At 42.7% G+C, this 24,641-nt stretch overlaps 2 protein-coding genes across 4 annotated transcripts in view; one reads left to right on the forward strand and one right to left on the reverse strand.

The window, feature by feature from the left end:
- The window catches only part of cdk17 (cyclin-dependent kinase 17), a 48,587-nt gene extending 28,342 nt beyond the window's left edge, over nt 1–20,245 (reverse strand). For 2 of the 3 annotated variants that reach the window (XM_035528391.1, XM_035528390.1), the window contains exon 1: nt 19,929–20,245. In XM_035528391.1, the coding sequence (XP_035384284.1) occupies nt 19,929–20,077 (149 nt within the window). In that variant the 5' untranslated portion in view covers nt 20,078–20,245. Of the gene's footprint in view, nt 1–8,110; nt 8,135–19,928 lie in introns of those variants that run through there. The other variant, XM_035528392.1, reaches the window with a different exon arrangement.
- Nucleotides 20,246–23,265: 3,020 nt separating this feature from the next.
- si:ch1073-67j19.1 (uncharacterized protein LOC100332348 homolog) lies at nt 23,266–24,586 on the forward strand. Its single transcript, XM_035528393.1, has 3 exons — nt 23,266–23,466; nt 23,769–24,072; nt 24,155–24,586. Exons 1-3 carry the CDS (start codon nt 23,420–23,422, stop codon nt 24,479–24,481), a joined length of 678 nt encoding a protein of 225 aa, XP_035384286.1. The 5' UTR covers nt 23,266–23,419; the 3' UTR covers nt 24,482–24,586.
- The last annotated feature ends 55 nt before the right edge of the window (nt 24,587–24,641 follow it).

Raw genomic sequence — 24,641 nt, forward strand, 5'->3', positions numbered from 1 at the left:
GGCAAGGATACGCCTGAAGCAGACGCTGATTGGTGAAGAGATGAGGAGAGCAGTTAGACAGCAACTGCAGTAAACTGGACAAACACTGGACAGGATGATGGGAAACTGAAAAAAGGGAGGGACGGCATAGCAGCCTCAGTGCCACAGAGCGTAGCTGGGATGATGAGGGGGGCCTGTGTGCTGCGGTCATGTGCAAGTGCGCGTATGTGTGTGCGCACCTCCCTGAACATGTTTCCTGCAGGCTGAAGCAGCCTAGTCAGCACAGGGGTACTGATAGAAGTGTGAAGCGCACACACACACACACACACACACACACACACACACACACACACACACACACACACACACACACACACACACAAATATCTGGACGTAGTCATGTGGCTCTATTCAGGTGAATTCTGGGCTCCATTGTAAAATGAAAGTGAGGTACAGGCACTAGCAGCACGGTAGTCTAACCTTTTAACAGGAAATGCACAGATTCCCCTGCTCTCCTGCCCTCGGCCCCCCTCCTCCCCAGTCTTCCACCGCTCAGCCTCAGTCGCGCACACACACCCACACCATCTGAGACACAGACTTGGGGGAGGGGGCAGAAGACGGATTATGTAGAATTAAAGCATGAACTGTCAGCTCCATCAAGCCCTGACACACTCACACCCCCCTCCCCGTCCAAATGTGGTAGAGGGTGACTACAGTGCGCGCACACGCTAGCATACGCACAATATGTAGATGCTGATGGAGCACATATTGTTCAACAGCTGGTAACACAGACTGCAAGGCAGCGTAAGTGACACCCAGACACACCCCATGGCTACGAGCATGTGTGTGAGCGTTTGAACAGTTGACATTCCTGGGCATCAGACCTGCCTGGGCTGGACACAGCCAGTACCCTCATGCTCTTTAACATGCACGCGCGCACACACACACACACACACACACACACACACACACACACACACACACACACACACACACACACGAAAAGTACAATTCAGGCACTAAAGAAGGAAGCCACTCACGCCTTCACCTTAACCAACTTGTGAACAGTGACGAAATTAGCTCAACTAACCCTCTGGAGTCTTAAGTAAAGAGCAGCAAAACTATATAGCATGTGTTTTGAGCAACTGCAACTGTAACAAAATGGGTGATGCTTTTTCTGAGTAAAAAGTCAGAGACGGGTGTGAACAATGTGATGCACTCATTTCACTGTACAAGCTTACTCTAATGCTAGTGCTACATTAACAGGTGTCGTTAAGATTCCTGAAAGAGACTGACTGTAAGAACAATGTCTTTTTGGGGGGTGGCTACTCAAGTTTTAGTAGCAGTTTGACACCCCTGCTCCTCGGGGCCAGACTGTCCCGCCCACCCCAGCCTCTCACAAAACATACCACTGATGATGACTTCTGCCATGCTGATGGGGTGGACGTGTAAGCTTTAGTAAGCTCTCCAGTTCATTTCTTCTTTGGAAGCATCTCTACCTCTCCCACACACAAGCTCCTCGTCTCTCCCTCTTCCAATCCACACACACACACACACACACACACACACACACACACACACACACACACACACACACACACACACACACACACACACACACACACACACACCTCTCCCTCTCCTACTCATACACACATGGCAATCTTTGATGTGGGCCTCCAGGATGGGGTGTTTATGGCCTGGTTCTTTAAGCTAAGCACTTTCTACTCAGCTGGAGGCCACCTCATTAAAATACAGGCATGCACACATGCGTGTGCGCGCGCACACAGGCTGAATTAAGGCTTCCAACAGTGATTTCTGTCCCTCTGTGTCTCTCTCCATCATTTTTCTACTCCCAAAAAAAAAAAAAGCCAACTCTCACAAATCTACTCTCCCCCTCATTCACAAAAACATTTACACATTCACTCCCACGCAAACTTTCCCTCTCTGTCTGTCTAGGATGGTCTGTCTCTACCTTTGTTCACCTCTCTTTGGCGGAGCCGCCCTGCATCCTGAAAAGAGCTTCAGGGAGCTATTCTACGGGGGGTGAGCTGACAGTGTAGCTACATTCCTGGCCCATGAGCACACAGCACACAGGACAGTGCGGTCTATTGTTTCACTGTCCCCCCCTCCATACCCTACCGGCCTGGCAGCTTGGCACACTCCCCTGCCCAGACGGCAGCTGTCCTGGGGGTAAAGCCTGCTGGGCAAAGTGGGCAGGCCCGAGAGGAGGCCGCAGCAGCACCACTGCACCATCAGCAGACCGGGTCAGCCCATGATGAACTACTTCAACAGAAGAGCGAGGGCCCGGGGGGTGGAGCGGGGCCACTCGCGTGCAGGGCCGCTGGCTGGACGTGCGCACGCGCGACTGTGACTCCTCCGAGCCACATCACTAAGGAAAATGGAAAAGAATGAATGAAAAGTCATTCCATCTGCGTCTTGATTTTCCATTGTTGCTGTCCCTCTAATCAGCAGGTCATTTTAAAAGAAAGCACTGTATGTGAAAATCAAGCACATTAAGAGTATCCTGTTTCACAACCCAGCCCCCACCATGGAGTGCTGCTCTTACACACACATTACCCATCACCACCATTGTCATAACCCTCTAGCAAAATAGGGGGTCTTTGTCTGACAAGGCAAGACCATATTAGCCAAACCCAAACAAAGCCCTCATGTGACTATAGTGTGTGTGTGTGTGTAAGTGTATGAGAGAGAGAGAGAGAGAGAGAGAGAGAGAGAGAGAGCGCGCTGTGGGATTTGGAGTGATCCATGCCATTAAATCCATGCAAGAGGTTGAACTTTTTTAGTTTTTAAAATAAAATAGTTTTTACAAAATTTCATTAAATTCCTCATAAATAACTATTCAAAATTTTTGTAAGTGTCCAAATGGTCCTCAGGTCATCCTCACCAAAGGAAAGGAAGTAGGAAATCTCTCTCACTTCTCAGTGGGTTAGAACACGGTCACAGTATTTAGGGTAGGGTGTATACGCATGTACACACACGCACGCACACTTACTTTCCTCTGAACGCCAGGCTGGGCCCTGCTGGCTGGTTGCTTCACAGACATAGCTCAATTAAAGTCTTATTTCAAACAGCTAAAGCAGCCAGCAGCATCACACAGCAGCCTAATTAATCACGTCTCAGAGAAAGAGGGATGGAGTCAGGCAACCCTACAGAAACCCTCCCACACAGGCACCCGCACGCACGCACCCGCACACCACACAACTACAAAGGGAAAAAGTCAATGTTAAGCTGTGCACAGAGTAAAATACCAAACCTCTCTCACAACAAAATGTGGTGAAGCACATGTTTGTTGTTAGGTGAAGTTACACAGTAGTTACACTCAGTAGGAAGACTGCTGGCAGAAAGCACACTGGAAAGGGCTTCATGAGAAGTGTGTTCGATAAATGTCGGAGTCGTCGTCTCTGGCTAGAATGCCAGGGTATTCACTGTTCTCTCTCTTCCCACACACACACACAAATCCCTTCCTATCACCATGGCAACTCCTCCTCCCCGAGACTTTTCAGCATCCTCTGTTTCTCACAGATTAGAATCTGTAATCTACCCCTCCACCCATGGAGGGGGCAGAAATAAGGAGAGAGTCTGAGAAAGAATCAGAGAGACAGGGGAGAGAGAGATACAGACAAACAGACAATAAGATGTCTTTGTGCTGCAGTAAAAGGCATGAAATCACCACAGCAACCCAAGTTCTGTGAGCCAAACTGCACACAAGAAGTAGGGTGCAGAAAAATAAAAAGGAGACAAACAGAGATGAAGACAGAAGAGAGAGAGAGAGAGAGAGAGAGAGAGAGAGAGAGAGAGAAGAGAGAGAGAGAGAGAGAGATAGCGCAAGCCGGGGGGGTTGGGGGGGGGTGAGATTAGTCAGATTACATGCACAGGCGTTCCTGTCCATTTACTTGTTTTTTAGAAGTTTACTTCTGGAGATTTCGTTAAAATGAAAGGCAGCACTAAAAGCTGTTAGCTTGCATGGCTAGAGTGCAGAATAGCAGATACCCAAAGCCCATAGCCACATATAGACAGACAGAGCCATGTGTCAAACTCACAGGACACAGGTTACACCAATCAACCATAACATCAAAACCACTGACAGGAGAAGTGAAAAAATATCACATTACAATGTCAAGGTTTAGAATATATCAGGCAGTAAGTAAAATGGTCAGTTCTTGAAGATGATGTGCCAGACCCTACACTCTCTCACATACCTCGTTTTTTTATGTAGGGCTGATAAAATTCAAAAGGCAAAATTCAAAATGCAATAAGTCACAATCAGCAACAAAATCATCTCTTATAGCATTAAAACTCAAAATAAATAGAACAAAAAACTTCATTTGCTCCACACATTTCAAGATTGAAATCTTTTCCCAACCCAATCAAACGTAAATGCCATAGGTTTCTCTAACATTTTCGGTCCTGTCCGCTTTTGCATGTAGTAGCTGCGGAAAAGCAGCAGGGATAAGCAGGTGGAATCCTTCGGCAACACTCCTAACACTACATTTCCCCGCTACCCCTGTATAACATGATTGAAATTGAAAGTTGCTCTGAACAAGGGCATCTGCAAAACATGTAAATGTAAATGATCACATCTGGGTGCTGCCTTTGAATATGCATTAGCATGTTTTTGCATACAATCTCTATAACGCCAACACACTGGCCTCTTCCACCACTCAGCTCACTAGGAGCCTGAAAATTTCCAACACAGCTGATCTGAAAGTTGCAGGCAGCTCTTCTAGCTATTCTAGTCTTCTAACGTGTCATTTGCTTTCGCCATAGTGTAACTGATTCAGTCAGATGCCAATGGTCTTGAGTTAAGATCAGCATAGCATGTTGCTAGCGGTTTGCAGCTTAAGGTTTTGGGTGGAAACCTTGCATGTCAATCTTTGCAATCAATCTTTGCACATAGGCTACTGCATATTTTCAATATGACTACATGCATTAAACCCTGATGTGCGCACTGTAACAATTTGTAACTAATACACATACCATTACACCCCTAAGTGTAAGGACATGAGCAACTTTGCCAAGGGCCAAATTGTGATCGCTAAACAACTGGGTCAGAGCTTCTCCAAAATGGCAGGTCTTGTAGGGTGTTCCCAGCATGTGGTAGGCAATGCTTAGCCCAAAAGTGGCCCAAAGACAGACAACCAGTGAACTGGTGACAGGGTCATGGGCACCCAAGGCTCACTGATGTGGGTGGGGAGTGAAGGCTAGCCCATCTGTTCCAATCCCACAGAAGAGCTACTATAGCATGAACTTATGAAAAAGCTGGATACCACAGAAAGGTATCAGAACACACAGTGCATTGCAGCTCGCTGTGAACTGGTCTGCATAACCGCACGCTGGTCTGAGTACCACGTCCAGCCCTTACACTGCTGAAATCACCTACAATGGAGATGTGAGCATCGGAACTGGGACAGGGAGCAATAAAAGAAGGTGACATACTCTGATGAACCACAGTTCACCCGGATGGCCGTGTGTGTGGGCCGCTCACTTTGGGAAGAAATGGCAGCAGAATGCACTATGAGAAGAAGGCAAGCCAGCAGTGTGGCGCCACGCCCAGTGTTCAGATGAGGAACCTTGGATCCTGGAATTCATGTCAATGTTACTTTGACATGTACCATGTACCTAAATATCATTGCAGACCAAGTACAGCCATTCATGGAAATGGAATTCAATAATAGCTGTGGCAGGATAATGCTTCCTGCCATACTAAGAAAAATCGTTTAGGAACAGCTTGAGGAATATGACAGGGAGTGCTGGAAAATCAAGTGCAATCCATGGAGGCCCCACCTCACAACTTACAGGACTTAAAAGGATCTTCCACACAGGCGCACCTGAACACACACGCAGAAATGCTTTTGTACTTTGGTGATATCTGTTATTACTTATAGGCGCTACTCCCTCCATGTTGAAACCATTTGGGCACATTAACTCCCAAAAGGTTCAATACGGAGCAGGCCTGATCCCATTCTCCCACAGCAACTAATGCGGAGGAGAAACATTCAGGGCTCATGTGATGGATCTCCCCTCACTCCCCTTTGAAATGGTGATGCTTCCGTCTATAGCAGCTCACACTGTACTTTTCATCCTCTCCCAAATTCTCTCACATATGGACCCCTTCGTTAAAAAACAAGCAAAAACATCAGTACTTAGAAGCAAGCACACTAGGGGCCATATCACTATTACAGCTATCACACACTTAATGGTTCAATAGAAACCTTTTAATACCCCCCACACACACTCACACCCACCTACCTCTGTGCATTCATCCATGCTGCAATGTGCATTACACAGACAGTGGTCAGTGAACAGTGTTGTTTGCAGGCCTTTGTAGTCCTGTAGAACTTGTAGACTCCAAGTTCTTTACATGAATGTGTGCAAAAATAACCTTTGTTCCCAAGTCAATGCTGCTCCTTGTGGACTCCATAACCCTAACCCTAACCCAATCAGTGCAAGATGAGACAAAGACAGACTTGCCATGCCTCTCTCTCACACACACACACACGCACGCACGCACGCGCGCTTGCTTTACAGTCTCTTGGATTACATGCTGAAATACAGATTACATCTCTGGATGCATTCACGTTTGCTTTAACTAAGAGGAGCGCTGACACTAGTTCAAATCAACAGTTTTAAAAAATTAAACTATTAAACTTCTGCTAAATCTACAATTTTAATTTTGAAATGTAATTTTCAAATTTGATTTGAAAGGTTTAACACTGCCACAAAAGTGTAATGTTTACAATACAAGCAGCACTTGTAAGATAGATATATACATATATACATACACACACAATTTTATAGATAGATAGATAGATAGATAGATAGATAGATAGATAGATAGATAGAGACACACATTTATTTATATAAATATATATAAAGCATAAATACTTATTAAGCACAGCTAGAAACAAGCATGAACTAAACCATCTCCAGTGAAGTAAGCAAGAGAGCACAATGTTTAGGCAATGAGCAAGAAGAACTGTAATCAAGCAGTGTGAGAAACATACGTACACAAAAAGAGAACTAGGAGAGGGCCATGACCTCTTAGTGGTTTTTCTATTATGTCAAAGGAAAATCTCCACAGAAAGCAGGGCAACACAGGAGCTCAAGTTGCGCACACACACACACACACACACACACACACACACACACACACACACACACCAAACCCCCTCGCATAAACACTGGTTTTGTTTGAATTGATTCTAACTACATGGAGACTTCTGGCGCTTGATGCTCAAGTGCTTGTCATCAAGTCAAAGAACCACAACACTCAAAACAGACAGACGTGCTTGCAGCACACTTGCTCCTTCATTGGGTCTGTGGTAGCGTGATCAGGTGTGATCAAGCACTTACATAAGCCCCTTCTCTGCATGCCATTACGGATTAGCATGCTCACAAAGAAACGCATATGCGTTCATCCAAAAAAAAAAAAAAACCTGTCTCGGCCAGAGCAAACATGTATCCAATGGCACCAGCATGTGTATAGTACCATCATCGCAACTCATCGCCACAACCAACACAAGGAGCGACAGAGACGAATGGACCCTGAGAGCAGCCATCCGTCACACTGCCTGCTCAAAAATAAGCTCTCGGGTCCATTTTCGTGTGTGAGGGTAGGAAATGAGGGAGGGACGCAGACATAGAGAGAGAAAGAGGAAATAAAAGGAAAAAGTGGAACTGAAACCAAAAAATAAATAAATAAATAAAAAATCAGGCAGATGTACTTAAGAAACTTTTAAAGTGGGCAGGGGCTGTTAGGCTGCAGTTAGGACTGGAGCTGGCATTTAAGCTGTGGCACCTGCTGACAAACCAAGCGGAGCGGTTCTGTGCTCGTTCCTGACCGCACCAGCGGGCCCGGGACCTTCCCCACTGCAACATGGTGCTGTTCCAGCTCAAAAAAAGTCACAGGAAAGCACCTCTATGTAAAGAAGCTCTAGCCATTCCCAAATACACTTACATTTACACACGCACGCACGCACAATCAAGAATGTAGCAGCACATTGACATTGTTGTATGTTCATCCTAAAAGCAGTTATAAGGTAACCAACCAGTGTTGTATGTTTCTTTCTAAAAATAAGAATAATGGAACCAGCACATACCAACCTACCTTCCAAAACATCCACGTAATGTTCGACTGAAAGCAAATTAAGAATTAATGAAGACTGGAGTTGGGGGGAGAGAGAGAGGGAGTGAGACCCATGAAAATAGCTGACGTATTAAGCGGCATATTCTTGGGTCACTGCTACTAAAGCAACTGTCTCTCAGGTAACGTTAAAGGTAATTTGCATGTTTTCAACTAGCACTCATGACACTGCTGGGAAGCAGCAGGACAAACCCTGCTGACGCCCTGCCGTACACCCCCCTACACACACATCTTTAAAACACAATCCCAAGTGGCCCATCTAGTAGGCTGGAAGTGTAGAAAGACTACAGAAAAACAAAAGTGTGACCGTGTGTGCCTGTTCTTAGGGGAGATAAGGGGATGATCACACATAATCTCCTTGACAAATTCAACAATAAGCCAGGGTGAGTCCAGTATGGTATTTCTTCTGTGGTTTTCCAACACAAAACAAATACTAGTATCAACATAAGGTCAGTTTGACATTACACCCTTACATTCACTAGATCTAGAGATACAAGAGTATGTATGTGTGTGTGTGTGTGTGTGTGTGTGTGTGTGTGACAGACAGACAGAGAGAGAGGGACATACGGAGAGACTGTATCACTACCCAGTACTAACAGGCCAGCGTGAGGGGACACCCGCGTCACACTCCGCGTCCTAGAGGGAGGGTGCTGGCCCACGTTATCCATCCATCCATCCATCCATCCATGTGTCATCAGTTTCACTGAAGCTACATCAAATAACTCTTTAATCGTCATGGGAAGCAAAAACTTCAGTTCTGACTCATAGCCACTGCAATGTCATTCAAACAGCTAGCAGCAGTGAAGGTGCTGCTGTCATGATCATGGTTTTCTTTAGCTTGCTGTCTTCTTCTTCATCTAGAAGAATGCTTACATTATTAGTTCTACCAAACCCAATTCAAACTAATGGTCAAAACCTGACTGATTGAACTTCATGGACAAAGTGCTTAATTTTTTAAAATTACACAGCACGTGCACATTTGTACCTTAACTAGAGGCAAAGGAGCTAATGCCACACATACATAACCTTGGGCAATTGGTACAATATTAAAAGGAAGATTTAGTATCTAAGTTTTTATTACAGACCTCATCTATTTCAGTCTCTTACTGACATGATCAAGCATTTCCTTCAAGCTTAGAAACCATGCAACTGCGCTTTTTAACATATGCTAGCTGACGTAAGGATTGATCAACTCGTTTGTGGCATTTGAGTCTTCAACTGCTTGTGTGAGGTGCACTTTGACTGAACATCTAACCTCACTGTCATCTCTTTCAAGCAGCAAATCAGTTTATTAGGCCACAAGGGCTCACATTCTTTCCGTACATGAATCCAGTTCAAAGTTTTTATGAACCCCCTAGAGGCACAGTCAGCTGGGTTTGCAGAGGTGCCAGTATACCTCTGCTGTAGATGTGTGGTATGCTCTTAAATAGTAGGTAGCTTGTAAACAACCCTTACAAGCGACAAAAATCTAGAAGCAAAGCTTGTCATTTTCAACGTACTTTAAGATAGTTGTGCTGTCAAGTCCAGAATGTTGAATCCAATAAATGTAGTTATAGTTTGTTTATTAACATCTGGTCAACGTTCACAGTGACAAATGCAGCCGTTAATTCCATACATTGACTCGCAGTTTGCTTCAGTGGAGCCTACACATGATCTTCCATGTCATGAGGACACGCTGAAGGCTCCCCTCTTTTAGAATCTCAGGTATGACCCAGTTCCTGATCCATGCTCACTCACAGTAGGAGAGTGGTGGAGCTGTGCTGTGCTGATGAACCCAAAAGTCAACTGGCTATACGCATCTCGTCACAACAAAAATCAAATAAGTGGTGTAACTCTTGTAGTCATGTGACCCACTTATAAGCTGACTGCTCTGGAATTTGCCTGTCCCAGTCAAGTCCTTTACATAGCTGCTGCAGGAGACACTGAATTTGAACAAATCAAATTCAGTGCACCCAGTCCCTTTCTACAGGCAGGGCATCTTGAGGCAAATCCAGGTCTCTCATATCTTTGGCTCATTTACAACCTGGGACAGAGGCCAGTAAAGCACAATTAATGCTTGTCCATTTTGTGAGATGACAGTCTCCACAAGTGTTCTTTGCACAATGCAATGTCTTGGCATTTATTGATGGCAGACTTCAAGCAGTCATTAACACAAATTTACTGTAGTACATGACTGCACTATCGCCTGAGGTAGTTTCAGATGAATCTTTCAGTGGGCCAATCTAAATCCATCCAAGTGTAGTCTTGACAGTATAAGGTACACTGTCTTTGCTGTTAATTACTCTCTGAGTTTATGTTCTTTGGTACCAATGAGGCCTTCGGGTTCAGCATTAATGTGAGGTAGTTCCACTTTAAGGTGTAGACATATGTTCACATCTTTTTGTTCTGGAATTTTATCCTTTAAGACTGAAATGTTCTTTTGTGCTAACACTTTGGGTCACCCAATTAAGTTGTTTTCTTCTAGTCCACTTAGGTCCAGATCTGAGTTTATGTAGCTTTTCACTGGTCTTCTTGAGTTCATTGCACTCAACATGAGCTCAGCATATTTGTCCCCAACATTTAGTTAACTTGCTAGTGACTTTATGCAAAATGCAGCTGAGCTTCCTGGATCAAAGGAAGAGTAGCTTTGCATAATTTCGCTAGTCTTTGTTGAATTCACTGGTGCAACTGCAAGGACACAACTCTGCATCACCAGTGCAGGCACTTGTCTCATGGCTAGGGTTGTTGTTGAACTGGCAGTTCCATTACCTGCAATATCTCCTTCCATATATGGCTTAGATTTATTCCATCTAGTGCCTTTCTCTTGCCTTGAGAAGGGTAGCATACTGGGATTCTTCAGACATGAATTCTTCATGTCTCCTCTTTTCAATTCTTGTTCTAGCCTTCAGAAGGGTAGTGGTAGCTTAGTAGTTAAGGCAGCCATCAAGTAATCAGAACGTTGCCAGTTCAAGCCCCACCACTGCCAAGTTGCTCAAGATGTATTCAGTCATAATTGTAAGTTGCTTTGGATAAAAGCGTCAGATAAATGCTGTAAATGTCAAACACATAACAGCCATCCAAATATGGTTCTTCATACATGGCATGCAGAATTTACTGCCACATGATACAGTCTTGAACTTTTATGAGTTACTCCGCTCATTCTGAAATACTCTTAATACTACAGAAAAACCCTTTTTCTTTCCTCCGCTGATTTTTTTGTAGATGCCTGTCTTTCAGCTACTGAACTGTCCAGACCTCCAAAGAGTGGCTCTAGTATGACCTTGGCTTGACAATAGACAGCCTACCAGTCAAAGGCATGCGAGTTCTCCACTTCTCTTACTGTAAGTGTCTGTTCTGATAGGATCACTCTCATATGTAGGACTACGTTTTCTCTATGGATTCAATGGCCTAAATAGTTGAGACAACTCGTCAGGAACAGAGGGAAAGAACTTAGAACCTTTCCAGCTTCTCATTTTCCTTTTCCATCAAGGCTGATGCAGTCTTTAGCTCACTTCCATAACCCATCTTCAGTCAGTCATAATGCTTCTGTATAACCATAATCACTGGGTTCGCATATATTATCATTTTCCAATAAATACATTTTTTTGCATCGCTGTCAGCTCTTCCATCAATGGCTTGTCTAAATACTCTTATGAGCAAGCTAACCTTCAATGGGAGACCAAGAAACAGTGGGATATTTCTCTGAGGTAAGCAAAGGAGTTTCAAATTCTCCGCAAACATCTCAGTGATGACAGTTTGACGTTGCATAGCTTTATATAGTTCTCTTACACTGTCATCACCCTGGTGCAGAAGGTCTCTGACATTCAGACTTTGTGTATTGGATTATTGGGGTTTAGCACCTAATTTCGCCCCATGTTTGAGCTTGGGAAATGAGTGTCTACTCTTGTCATCATACCTGTTGCTGCATTCTGCCTTTGGTACACACCGCCTCTGTGGCTGTACATGTGCATTCATGGTCTGTTGGACACTGGAGTACAGGAATATGCCACTACAATAGAAAATTAGCACCATAACCTATCTAGCTAACAGAGGTGACCAATTTGATCTAGAAATGTGTCAATATAATGTTTTGCTCACCAAACTTGGCTCCTACAAGCAGTATTTAAGTCTAGTATAGTGTACAGAAGCCACAAAAGTTCTGTCCTACTCTCTGAAAGGAAAAGATATGCTGACTGCTGAGAGCTGAAGATGTTATTTTTAGTATTTTCATACCATTGCAAACATTCTAACTGATTAACATTTAGAGCATATGGATTTTCTGCTGTTAGCCAGCAGGGGAGGTACAAGGTGACCCGTTGAACCAATGAAATACAAGCTATTTGCTTTGACATGTATGTGTTCCAGTGACAACTAGGTGTCTGTTCAGGCATTTTGCTGGAAAGGAGACAGTGATCTGAAAACCAGCCTGTCCAGCCTAAAACTGGACATGTGGTCACCTTATGACAAAATGCTTTACAGTCTCTTGAGCTTTCATTCAACATGCATGTAATCTAACAGTACAACAGTAATCCAAACAAATCCGCAAAACGCATTCTTTAAACAAAGTGGCTAGAGAGCAACTTCCAGATTTCAATAATATTAAACAGCCTTAAACTTTGTTGCTTGGATTTGCAGTGAGATTGTGGAAATGTGTTATACTAAGCTTTTGGCTTGATGTGAGGGCAATATATGTCATCAGTTTTCCTGAGTTCAATCAAGTATCTTTTAATCTTCTTGTCCAGAAAGTAAAAAAAAACAAACAAATTTTGACTCATAGCCAGTTTAATACCATTGAAATACAAGTACAAGCTAGTAGCAATAAAGGAACTCACAAAAATGCTGGAATGACCATATTTTTTTTTAGAATTTACTGTCTTCTGCTTCATCCTGTGTAATGCTCACATCACCATTTTGCATTCAGTCAAATTTAAGGCAGTTCAAGTATTTATCCATGGATTTGGCTAATGGTCAAAACGTATTGTTTGACATTGTTGTCCACAACACTGCTCTTCCAACAACAACAAATAACTTTGATGAAAAACTTTTAAACTATACAGAGCACTCTCATTTGTACCGAAACTAAAAGGCGAATTAACTACTGTTACACACACACACACACATTATTTATATATATATATATATATATATATATATATATATATATATATATATATATATATATATATATATATATATATATATATATATATATATATATATATATATATAAACTTGGGCCACTGGTACAATCCCAATAATAAGAAACAATGCTACCAATTTAACATGAGTTTGACTCCATCCATCCATCCATCTCTCACTTTCCGTTGCTCCCCCCTGCCCACCTGAGGGATGTGCCACTGCCCTAGTTAGCAAAGTGCAAAATTAGTCTGCAGCACAGTGCAGCTTTTCGACATTGAGCACATCGGCCTCTCTTGCAGTCGTTCCAAGTCAATTTCCATCAGATCTTCCTCATCCGAATATGGCCTCCAGGCTATCTGGACACAATGGAGTCAAAAACCCTTTGCACAGATGCCATTTGAAACAGTAGGCAATAAAGCCTTATTAAAGTTGCTCCTTTGCTTTGACCAAGTCATTTAGCTTTTGGTCCATTTTGGTCCATTATATTTCAGCAAGGTGGCAACAGCAAGCAAGCAAAAGCAGATAAGGATCTGCTAAATTGGAGAAGGCACTATAGGAGGCTTCTCTGCCACTCAACATCAGCAGAAGACTACTAAGACCATGATCCCCTTCACCACTCTGACTGCCATGACGACGCAAAGCTTTCTGCCACTGCCAGTAGGAATGACATTCCAGAACACAATGCACATGCATATGCATGGATCAATTTACATGTCAATCCAAAACGCACAGGGAGGAGGCATTAGCTAAATATTTATATATTCAAATATTGAGACAACACTCTTTCATATATCAGCAGCCTTTTATCAAATATTAGAGCTTCTGAACAGCAGTAGAAGCAGGCCCTTCAAAACACAAATTTTATACATTAAAGGCTTTGGCTTTTTTTTTTTTTTAAATTAGCTTAAAGTTCAGCTAATGTTTTGCTAAAATTGCAAGTAAAAAAAAAAAGGATACAGGGTTAAAGTTAAAATGAGCAAAACATGAGTTTGATACAGTCCACTTTTAAGTCTGAGTTTTATATTTTAAACCTCCATTAGGTCATAAGCAGTATTTCTAATGAATGATAATATCTATTATGCATTAACATTATTATACAAATTAATTGGACATTCTGAAACACACATAACCCAGGTGAGCCAGTCATTATTTCTAATTTACTGTCATTAAATAAATAGATATGTAAATAAAACAAGGTTCTACAACATTTCACCGCACATGATAAGACGAGGAATGCTCCATACAGCTCATTCTACTATGGTGAAGTCCTCCACACCATTCCTGTCCCTGGGAAGCTTCCCACATGGACCAAGATGTGGAGCTTGAGCCCCGTGTTGCATATGGCATGTGTGACTATTTAAACCTCAAGAGTATACATATATAGAAGGAGGGAGCACATTTGTTGGTTCATGTTTGCGTTTGTTTCCTAAGGTCAGGTGTAAAATGCACTACAGTAAACAAGGCTCAGAAAGAGTAACTGTAATCCCGTCTCATCTGGATCTAGCCCTGCAGAGTTTACAACACAAGTACTCAACTGTATCCAGGTATCCGATCCATGCAAGCACTAGAGCACAGGAATTTTGTAATTACACGTCCTTCTTCTGAGGGGGGACAATTACGACACGTCCCAAGCAGGACTGGGATAAACTACAACTGCTGGGCTGTAGAAGCCCTATGGCCCAGTGCACCAGACCTCTGCTCAGGCATGCTGTTCTGCAGGTCAGGGCTACGCTCAGCCCCCAAGAGCCATCCAGGAGGCAGGCACCGCAAAGGCTCGCCTGGTTCTTTTCAGAGGGCTGCCTCCAAGATGGTCGATAAGAAAAACAGCCGCTGTTGCTCGTAAGGTTGAATGAATTGCTGCTTTTGAGACTGGCCAGAGGGCCGAGTGTGAGAGGAGAGGCAAAAGTTTCGAGCAGGCGAACCATGTTTCCCTGGAAACTCACTCCCTTGTGTTGTTCCACAAGCCAGGGGCAAGCACCACAGAGAAAGAGAGAAGAACAGAAGGGGGGGGGGGGGGGGGGGGGGCAACAGACTAAGTTCAGTATCCTTTACTAAGAGTTGAACAGCAAATAGTAATTAACACTACAGACAAATAATAAGGCTTATTACCTAGCAGTAGGGAGGGCTACATTTGAAAGGTGATGCTTTGGAGACAGGTGACTTTTATAGACACACACACACACACACACACAGTCAAGAAAAGAGTTCAGAGATCTATCACAATCCCTGTTGCTTAGTGATGATAGAGAGAATGTAAACAATGTGCTTGGAGTGGCATTAAGCTCATTCCACTCCACACACACACACACACACACACACACACACACACACACACACCCCCTCCCTCTGACAAACTGGCAGCTCACTAACATTGTGCATCTCTATAAATATTTTAGAGTCAGTAAAAAGTAAAAGGAACACTGTACTCTGTGTGTCTGTGTGAGTGAGAGAGCGAGAGCGAGAGAGAAATCCTAGACTGGGATTCCTAGTTTGGAACTTTCTGCTCTGACAATGGCATATGCCAATCCTCTGAGTGTACCAGCCAAACTAAGCTATGAACATCCATGCACAAGAACAGGAGAACTGAAGAACAGTCGGTGCAGGGCACTAAACATGGGACTTGAGACCAGCAGGCTGCGGTAGAACAGAGGAGCCATGTCAAATGTGGAATAGGCACTGGATGGCACTGTGGCAAGAGTGTGTGTGCACGCGCGCACACAAGATCTAGACATAGGCTGACTCTGAGCAACACTATACAAAGGGGTCCTTCACGACCTCCGGGGTGGGTTGGTGGTGGGACCCATGATGGGTTAACTAACACACTAAAACACACACTAACACACAAGCACTCCAGGAAAACTGGGATCAATACTGCGAGTTTAAGATGTGAATCGCATTTTGACCACTCACTGGGCCTGAGGAGGCTTCACTGAAATGATGACAAGAACTCACTAATAGTGAGACATTCTGTGAATGACTGAAATAGCTTCCATTGTACATGGTAGAAAGACATGGGCTCATGGAGCTTGTGCGTGTGTGTCCGATAGTCCAACAGCTGCCTGAGTGCACCAATCCAATTCACCTGCCAAAATATGCCACTGTCGAGCATAGCCAGAGCACAGGAGGGTATTTCCCCGATTCAGACCAGTCCTGACTAATAGATTCCGGTTCCTGATCTGGCCAGTGTAATATGGTTACATAGGACACCTTGCAAAACTGGCTAATGTCAATGACTCATATCAAACTCAGACTCAAAAACCATCACATCATCTCCAAAGACACAAAGACATATGATGCCATCTCAATTAATCAATGAGACAACCACCACAAGTGGCTTGTCAGCTCATTCTAAAGTCAAGGGGCCACTTGATCATTTTCCTGCTTATTTATAAGTCAGAGACAGGGGCCCTTTGAAAGAGTTCAAACTATTTCAGGCATAAGCAATCAAAGCAACTATCTATTTAACTTATGCAATCACAACATGCATCTGTGGCTTAAATTATTAGTAACTGCAAGCCATCAGTAACCGTTATCAGAAATAGCTAAGCATATAATGTATACAAACATACCTTGACTAGCAAACAGCACTCAACTGTCAACATCAGAACATAGAGATTTTTCTGCATGGCATACCACACCGTTTCCCTTCGATCGTTATGGGATCAGCAACATCAAAAAACATCACGAAAAATACTCAAATCACAGCATGTTAAGGGGTGCGCTTCTTTGACTTATTATATTTGAAGTAAAGCCAGTGAAGGCTATCCAGAGTCCATGCAACGGTACAGTCAGCTTGACGCCACAAGACATTTCATACAGAGAATATCAAGGATGTACTCAGTAGAATTCTAATTTTGTGATGTTTGTAACAAGGTTGCCTCCCTTTGATGGTATGGGGCAGAAGAGAGCCCAAACAGTGTAAACCATTTAAGGAATATCATAAACTGTATGGAATGTCTGGGATATTCATGTTTGCTTGGGAGTTGCAGAAACATAGTAAGAAACATGAAACCTTGATAGCAGTAAAAATAGATAGATAGAGATAGAGATAAATAGAGAGAGAGAGAGATTTAAAAATTTGCACTCCATGTCTGGTCATTTGTCTCCATGTCTGCTTCACCCCAGAGCGACAAGCATGATGAAGCTTTAGTGGATTCCCAAGGTTTGCCATTTTTTGAGGTCCAAATGCTTTCCAGACATAAAACACTATTGTGTAACATTTCTGCATTAAGAAGGTCATGCAGGTCAACTGCTCAGAATGAATGCAAATGTTTGGGGTGGTAAGGAATGCAAGACAACAAGGAATGCTATCTTGTATCCAGTTTGCTTTCAGGTGTCTGAATATTTAGACTGGTTGCATAACAGGTGGATAAGAATGTGCATAAAATCAAGTAATGGAGTGAGACAGTGTGCGCATTCGTGCATGCATGCATGCATGCGAGTTCGTGTGTGTGTGTGTGTGTGTGTGTGTGTGTGTGTGTGTAATACACCAGCTGCTGTCCAAGGCAGGTGACAAGCTAACTCTCCATATTTTTATGTCCTTGAGCCACTTACTTAAAATGGATCAAAATCCAGAGCTAAAACACAGAGAGAGAGAGCACGCGAGACCATAGCATGGGTAACAATACATAGTGCCTTCCGCTGTGCAGGTCAGGTTACCTAGTGCCTGCATAAAACACCCCTAGTCAGTCATCGTAAGACTATTAGCTAAATTCAAAGTTGCTAATCAATGTATAATCAATCAACGCAGACATGTTTGTTGCCTCTTTCTTCCTACAGTCTTGTACTTTTTCACCAATTTCTGTGACTTCATCTCTTTAATCTCACAATGTCCAGACGTGAAAACTCACTGAACATGAAGAAATCTGAATTATTAATACAAATAAGATAACTGCAACTGCAATGAAACCTTATTAAGAAACAAACCCACGAGTCCGTGTGTTTAAATGAGTGAACATGAGAGTGCTGGAGGAACTGTCAAGTAGACTGTTATGGATCATGTATAATCCACATGATGTGGGCTATTACAATACCGAAAGATCAAAAGACACTAAAGCTACAAAAGCCACGTAACACCGCTCATCTGGAACAAGACTCTCACACACATTTAAATGAGACCGTATTGTAGACTTCTTTTTTTGTCTGTGTGATCCATGGTCCCATTGTGCTAGTGCTGCACTGCCCCACATCACCATCCACTCGCCAGTGGAGCAAAAGATCCACCCACAACTAGAGCACACATACACATAGTGCATTCCCACTAACTCACAAACGCCAGATTCCATATCCGAATTTGTTCACCAGTGTAAAAGTCCATCACAGCGTAGGTCATGTTACTGAATGCTGGAGGACTCAAATGCCCAAACGCATTCGAGCACCCCCACCCCACTCCAACCCTCCGCGCACCCACACCCCTGGCTTTGCCTGTGCCCCCACCATGGGTCTCAACCCTGCTAGCCTTCTGATTTGGGTCATCCATTCACCAGCTGCATGCCAGGCTGGACATACCCTCACATCCATCTGAAAAGTGTCTGATAAAGAGGTGAGCACCAGCCCTGGCAAACCACCACACTGGCTACCAGCCCATACAGACACCAGCTCTCAATTGGGCAGGATGCTATTACGTACACATGCACACACGCACACGCAAACACACAGATAAACGTGATGAGCAGTATGCAGCTTTTCAAATGTCTCACAACATGAACTGGGCAGTGGACAGAGACAACAGGGTATGTCACCGCTATGTGCACAGCAGGCCTGTGACAGTACCCAAAGCTCCGACATCAAACATAGAGCACAGGGCAATCTAAAGCATCACTCTCCATCCATCAATGTCACTTGGTGCACTCCACCTGTCAAATAACACAACGAAAAGCAGAAGCTACTTAAATACGTGCTACAGAACAATCCTATTAAAAACCGACTTCTACTAACCATTACCTTTGGAGTTGTAAACTTGTAAGTCAATGAGCTGCTTACAGCACAAGACGGGCATTGTTTCTGTTAAAATTGACAACTGCACAGCATGGAACGCCGCACTTCGTAGGACGACAGTAACGAGAGTGGTTCTGGGGGGGGGGGGGGCAACGATAAATTAGATGCTCCAAGTTGCTACATTCGTGCGCTATAGAGTCTCGCAACACGCTTTTTATATTAGTTTTAATCGACGCAGCACTCACGGTATGTCCTCGTTCGTGTTTTGATGAGAACTCATACAAACACACACACACACACACACACACACACACGTGCTGTACAAGACTAAGACACGTCCCGAGTTTGTTGATACTCTACACCTAAACGAAGGATCTTACCGCTAATGATTAAATAACCATCGTTTCCAGCCAATAGTATCTTGTCTTGTCATTCATTAATCAATCATGGAAGAAAATACGTAAAATATATGACAAATTTAATCTCTATCGGTTAGTAGGTGACAACTGTATATATATATATTTTTATTTTTTTCTAATATTTTTTTTTTGTTAAAGTAAAAGGGTGTTCACGTAGACGAGAAACACGCGAACAGACAACGCTCTGGCTACGCTACAACATAAACTCCCTGACACAATCGGCCACACTGTATCTGGGTGGCGTTGCAGCCTAGTCCACTCAAACAAAACAGAAAACACTTGTAGCCAAAATGCCACAGAACACTCACCAGAAACTAAACGAGCTGTTTCGACCCGAGTCCCAGCCCTTGGCTACTTCTCGCAGGCCGGATGCCGTCTTTCCACTCTCTGCAAAGAGCTCGCTTTCGTATCGTCGGCTATCGTTTGGGGACCCGTCTGCCTCGACGGATAAACTCATACGTAGAATATTTTATTCAGACTCAAACGATTCCGCTTTGGAAACAAGCCGATTTGGGCTTGACGGCTTTCGCTTAACTATGGCGTTCGTTTCGCCGGAGCGGATATTGACGAAGGTCCGAACGGGAGGGGTGCGGGTGGTTACCCGTCTACTGACGCCTCCGCCTACGGTGACATCGAAGAAAGAGGAAAATGTTCTTGTTAAATTATTTGCTCGTACAATACCACTTAAACGGACAAAGGCTGCCACCTGTAGGCATTGTAGCGCAATTAAGTATTCGCCACTACACTACTAAATTGCGTCCTCTGCTGGACAGCCACAACTACACTAGAGTCTACTTAACGGTTCCGGAATATGGCATGAAAGCCTTCACATACTTCCTATAGTCCACTTTCTGTAAAAAAGATATTGTTGTTGTGTATTCATTGTTCTATAAACCATGAACACTGTTTTAATAAAGGGAAATTAATGAATTAATAACGTTATTAGAATTTTAAAGTGATGATCCTGAACATTGGTCACAGGATGTTTCACACAGTTATGCAGTCAGAACCCGATAACTTTATTCGTAACTATAACAACACCAGTTACAGTTCAGTTTTGGTGAAGACTAACCCTGGTACTTAACTACAAGATATTTGTTAATAAACCCTCTTATATATTTTAGTATTTTAATATGATTGGCATCCTCAAAAGGTTGTTTGAAACTATGAAGCAGACATTGTGGGACATTGTGGTGAGGCTGAGAATGTTGATTTGAGTATGTAAGAGTACAGGCCATGCAGGAGTACTACCGACTGTTCTGTAGCCTAATGGATGGTCTGCAGAAAGAAACTGTCCCTGATCCAGCTGGGTCTGGTTTGTAACATTTCTAAACCAGATGGCAGCACCTAAAACATACTGTGGCTTAGATGTATGGGATTTCTTATGATCCCCCTGGACTTCTACAGACAATGTTTTGTATACATCTCCAGGAGTGATGGAAGTTCAACCCTAGTGATGTGTTTGGCGGACCTCCCCACCCTCTGCATATCTAGATGATTCAATGCTGTGCAGTTCTGATACCAAGTGGTGAGGCAGCCTGACAGGATGCTCTCCACAGTGCATGTGTGAAATGTCCTGTGGATGCAGGGGTTCAGGCCAAACCTCCACAAGCTTCTGAGGTAGAAGAGACACTGTTGTGCCTTCTTCACCACAGTTAGTGTGGGTGCTCCACGTGAGGTGTTTCCACCAATAAAGTGCTGGTGCTTGTGCAAGAGCTGGTGCCAGTTCCTGTGAATTAGCAAACTTCCACTTCCACTTCCACTTGCTTGAGAGCCCAAGGATTACGTATGTGGATGTAGGCATTCCATCATCCGGAAACAGAAGTTGGCAAACTTTGTATAAACTACGTGGCCATATCGCAAGTAAGTGTGTTTGTTTCTTCCATGGACCACTGATGATTCATTACTGCTGCATTTGCTGTGGCTCCCGTGCTCTTATTTGTAAATGGCCGTAAGTCATGGAAAACATCTTTATGAGGTGACTAAGATCCCGCCCTTTGTCCATTTGCATAACAGGTTCATCGGTCCCAAACCAAGATTTTGGGGCCAGAACAGCATCAATTTTTCTGCCTGAGAACCTGTGACTTTGCAGTGAAATGCACAGGACATAAAGCTGCTGACCCTCTCTACTGTAGCCCCACTGATGGTAATGGGTGCCTTCTCCTCCTGCTTCCTAAGGTCAACCATCAGCTCCGTGGTCTTGTCGACCTACTATCGTTGTGTCATAAGCAAATGACATCACAAAGTTAATTTTGCATTTTTGCTGGCACACATCCTTTGCAATTGTCTTTAGTAAAACACTCCAAAAGTGAAAATTAACTAATCCAAACAAATGAACAAAAAAATAATAATATAATATCCCAAGAGGAACAAATCTGATTTAAAAACCTTTTTTATTTTCTAAAACAAGGGAGTGGCAAAACTAATATAATTTAATATCAACCTGACTAGAAGTTAATAGGGAAAAAGTTCAAGAGTTCATGTTGAAACTCTTTGTTCATTGTTGTGACAATACAACATGTGTGGTTTCAAAACCTTTCATGATAAGTATATCAGTTGTATTTCAGCAGACTTTCAAAAACCCTTTACAGTTTATAAACTCTTGCAACAGGAAATCTTGCATATAAGATTTGAGGATTTTTAAGACTTTTTTTTATGGTGAAACAACAATGCTATGCAGATCTACAACAATAATACATCACTGTACAGAATATTTATCTGAATCTGCATACAAAGTATTTAATACAAATGAAATCCCCAAAGAGTTAGCTAAGCGCAATTTAAAAGAATTAACCCTACTTTTAACCTCAGAGAAGTTAAAACTGTAGTGGTTTGTATAATACAGGACTTCACTAACATATTGTACCAATCTGTACAGACAAAGAATAGACAAAAAATAGACAAGTCAAACTATAAGATTGGCAAATTCATTGGCACATCCCATTTCTAAGTACTTTTAATGTTTTGAGGATGTTTTAGGCATTTAGTCTTAATGAATGGATTCTGGTTGAGTACTGTTTTCTTGTTAATGGAGTTTCTCAGAGCTCATACATTTGTTATTTTATGTAATTAGAAAAGACTTTAATGATGATGTCAGTGAAGCTAAAAATTTTTTAAAAAAGAATATTTACCACACGTTAACATTTTATTACATACTCTGGGGACCATCATAGTGTATTCTGAACATTCAGTACTCAGATAAATAAATTGTTGTTATAATTGGTTAAGTACTTGAGCATTAAATATTCAAGGTGTGAAAACAGACAAAAAGCATGTATACCAGTACTGATGGAAATACACACAGTGTAACAATTAAACACACACACACAAGGAAGAGGATCCAATTGCAAGAGGTTTTATTGCGGAAATCAAACAGATCCGTGGAGTCAGGCAGGTATTCGCGGTCAGGTCATTCCAAGGTTGGTAACACAGGTCAGAGTCCGGGGGTGTCCAGGGGTCAGGCAAGAGACGAGGTCAGAGAAACAGGCGGAAGTCAAAAACCAGGAAGACAAACAGGATTCCAGAATGCTCAATACGCACCAGTACGCATACTTTATGATGTGAACGCAGGGTAGGGATGCTTATAAAAGGGGCAATAATGAGGGGAATGAGGATCAGATGATACTGATACAGATACTGAACTGTAGCCTGAGTAATGAGCGATAACCACAAAAATGCAATCGAAGGATGTCATTCCATATTGCCACATCAACGAGCACTATAAAAGTGTAATATGTGAAATTGCTTTGTATACAGATGTACTCTGTAGTGGTCATTAAAGGCCTGTGTTAAAAATAAGATGAAGTCTGATTTAATTTCTGGCTTATTTTTTCTTGTACTTCTGAGGTAAGGAGTCATTGTTATATCAATATGTTGAAAATCTTAATTTCTTCAAAAACAATAATTTTACTTGAGAATTTTAATAATTTATTCTTCTGTTCAGGTAGAGTGACTATTAATATATGTAAAATCCTACTTATTCATTAATTTTAGCTTTCTAAAGTATTGATTAATGTTATAATGCTGTATAAAAAAAATACATAACACATATATGCAAATATGTTTATTTAATATATACCGTATAACACTATATTATTACATAATGGATTGTAAATACCCTGAGATAATCTGTTTTCTCATCACTATAGCTACAGTCCAGCTTTCAAGCAACTGGAGGATGTTTATGAATACCTATGGGAAAGCAACATGCACATTGCCAACAAGACGCTCCATATCGACTTCCTGAAGCAGATGCAAAGCGGTGAGCTGCAGGCTGAGCGCTACGTTGCCTTCACCCTGCAGGACATTAACTACCTGCTTAAGATAACCAGCATGCTAAAGGAGTTGCAGGAGAAGGTGCAGACCCCAGAAGACGTGAGCGCTTTCATGAAGGGGAGATACATAAGTTACAAGAAGTTTGCGGGCTTCCTTCTCAGTCGGAATTTCCTTAAGGTAAGAGCTGGACTGCAGCAGTAGCAATATCTACAGACATTCATTTTTCTTAATGACGTTTACATGATCACCATAACTGCAGGGTGCATCTCAGATCAAGCCAACACCAACCATGAAGAAGTACCTGGCTGACTACAGAGAGGTGATGCAAACAGAGCGTGATCCTCTCTACTTCGCTGTGGCCCTCCTGCCCTGCTCCAGACTCTGGCTCTGGTTGGCTAACAAGCTGGACATACCCTCCAGCAATGCCTACTACACATGGAAGAAAGAAAATATGGAGGGCCACCCTGAGAAGCATTACAAAGCTATGCTGAACAAGTATCTAAACACAAGTGAGAAAGTGCAGAAGGCCAGTAACATCTTCAAGATGCAAATGCAGAACGAGCACGACTTCTTTGGGTCATCTTGAGCTGATAACTAGGTGTGGCTTATGATTTCAGCTGCCTTGTGACCTGTGTAAAAATGTTCAAATAGTTGAACCTTAACAGTTAATCTACTGAAAATAAGTAAATTAAAAAATAAATAAATAAATATATATATATATATATATATATATATATATATATATA

The sequence above is a fragment of the Electrophorus electricus genome, chromosome 7 (assembly GCF_013358815.1).
Source record: "Electrophorus electricus isolate fEleEle1 chromosome 7, fEleEle1.pri, whole genome shotgun sequence".
Lineage (NCBI taxonomy): Eukaryota > Metazoa > Chordata > Actinopteri > Gymnotiformes > Gymnotidae > Electrophorus > Electrophorus electricus.

Coding starts and splice junctions, on each gene's coding strand:
- si:ch1073-67j19.1 (XM_035528393.1), top strand. CDS start 23,420: ATGAAGTCTGATTTAATTTCTGGCTTATTTTTTCTTGTACTTCTGAG. Junction 23,467..23,768: donor TTTTTTCTTGTACTTCTGAG/GTAAGGAGTCAT, acceptor TCATCACTATAG/CTACAGTCCAGCTTTCAAGC. Junction 24,073..24,154: donor TCAGTCGGAATTTCCTTAAG/GTAAGAGCTGGA, acceptor CCATAACTGCAG/GGTGCATCTCAGATCAAGCC.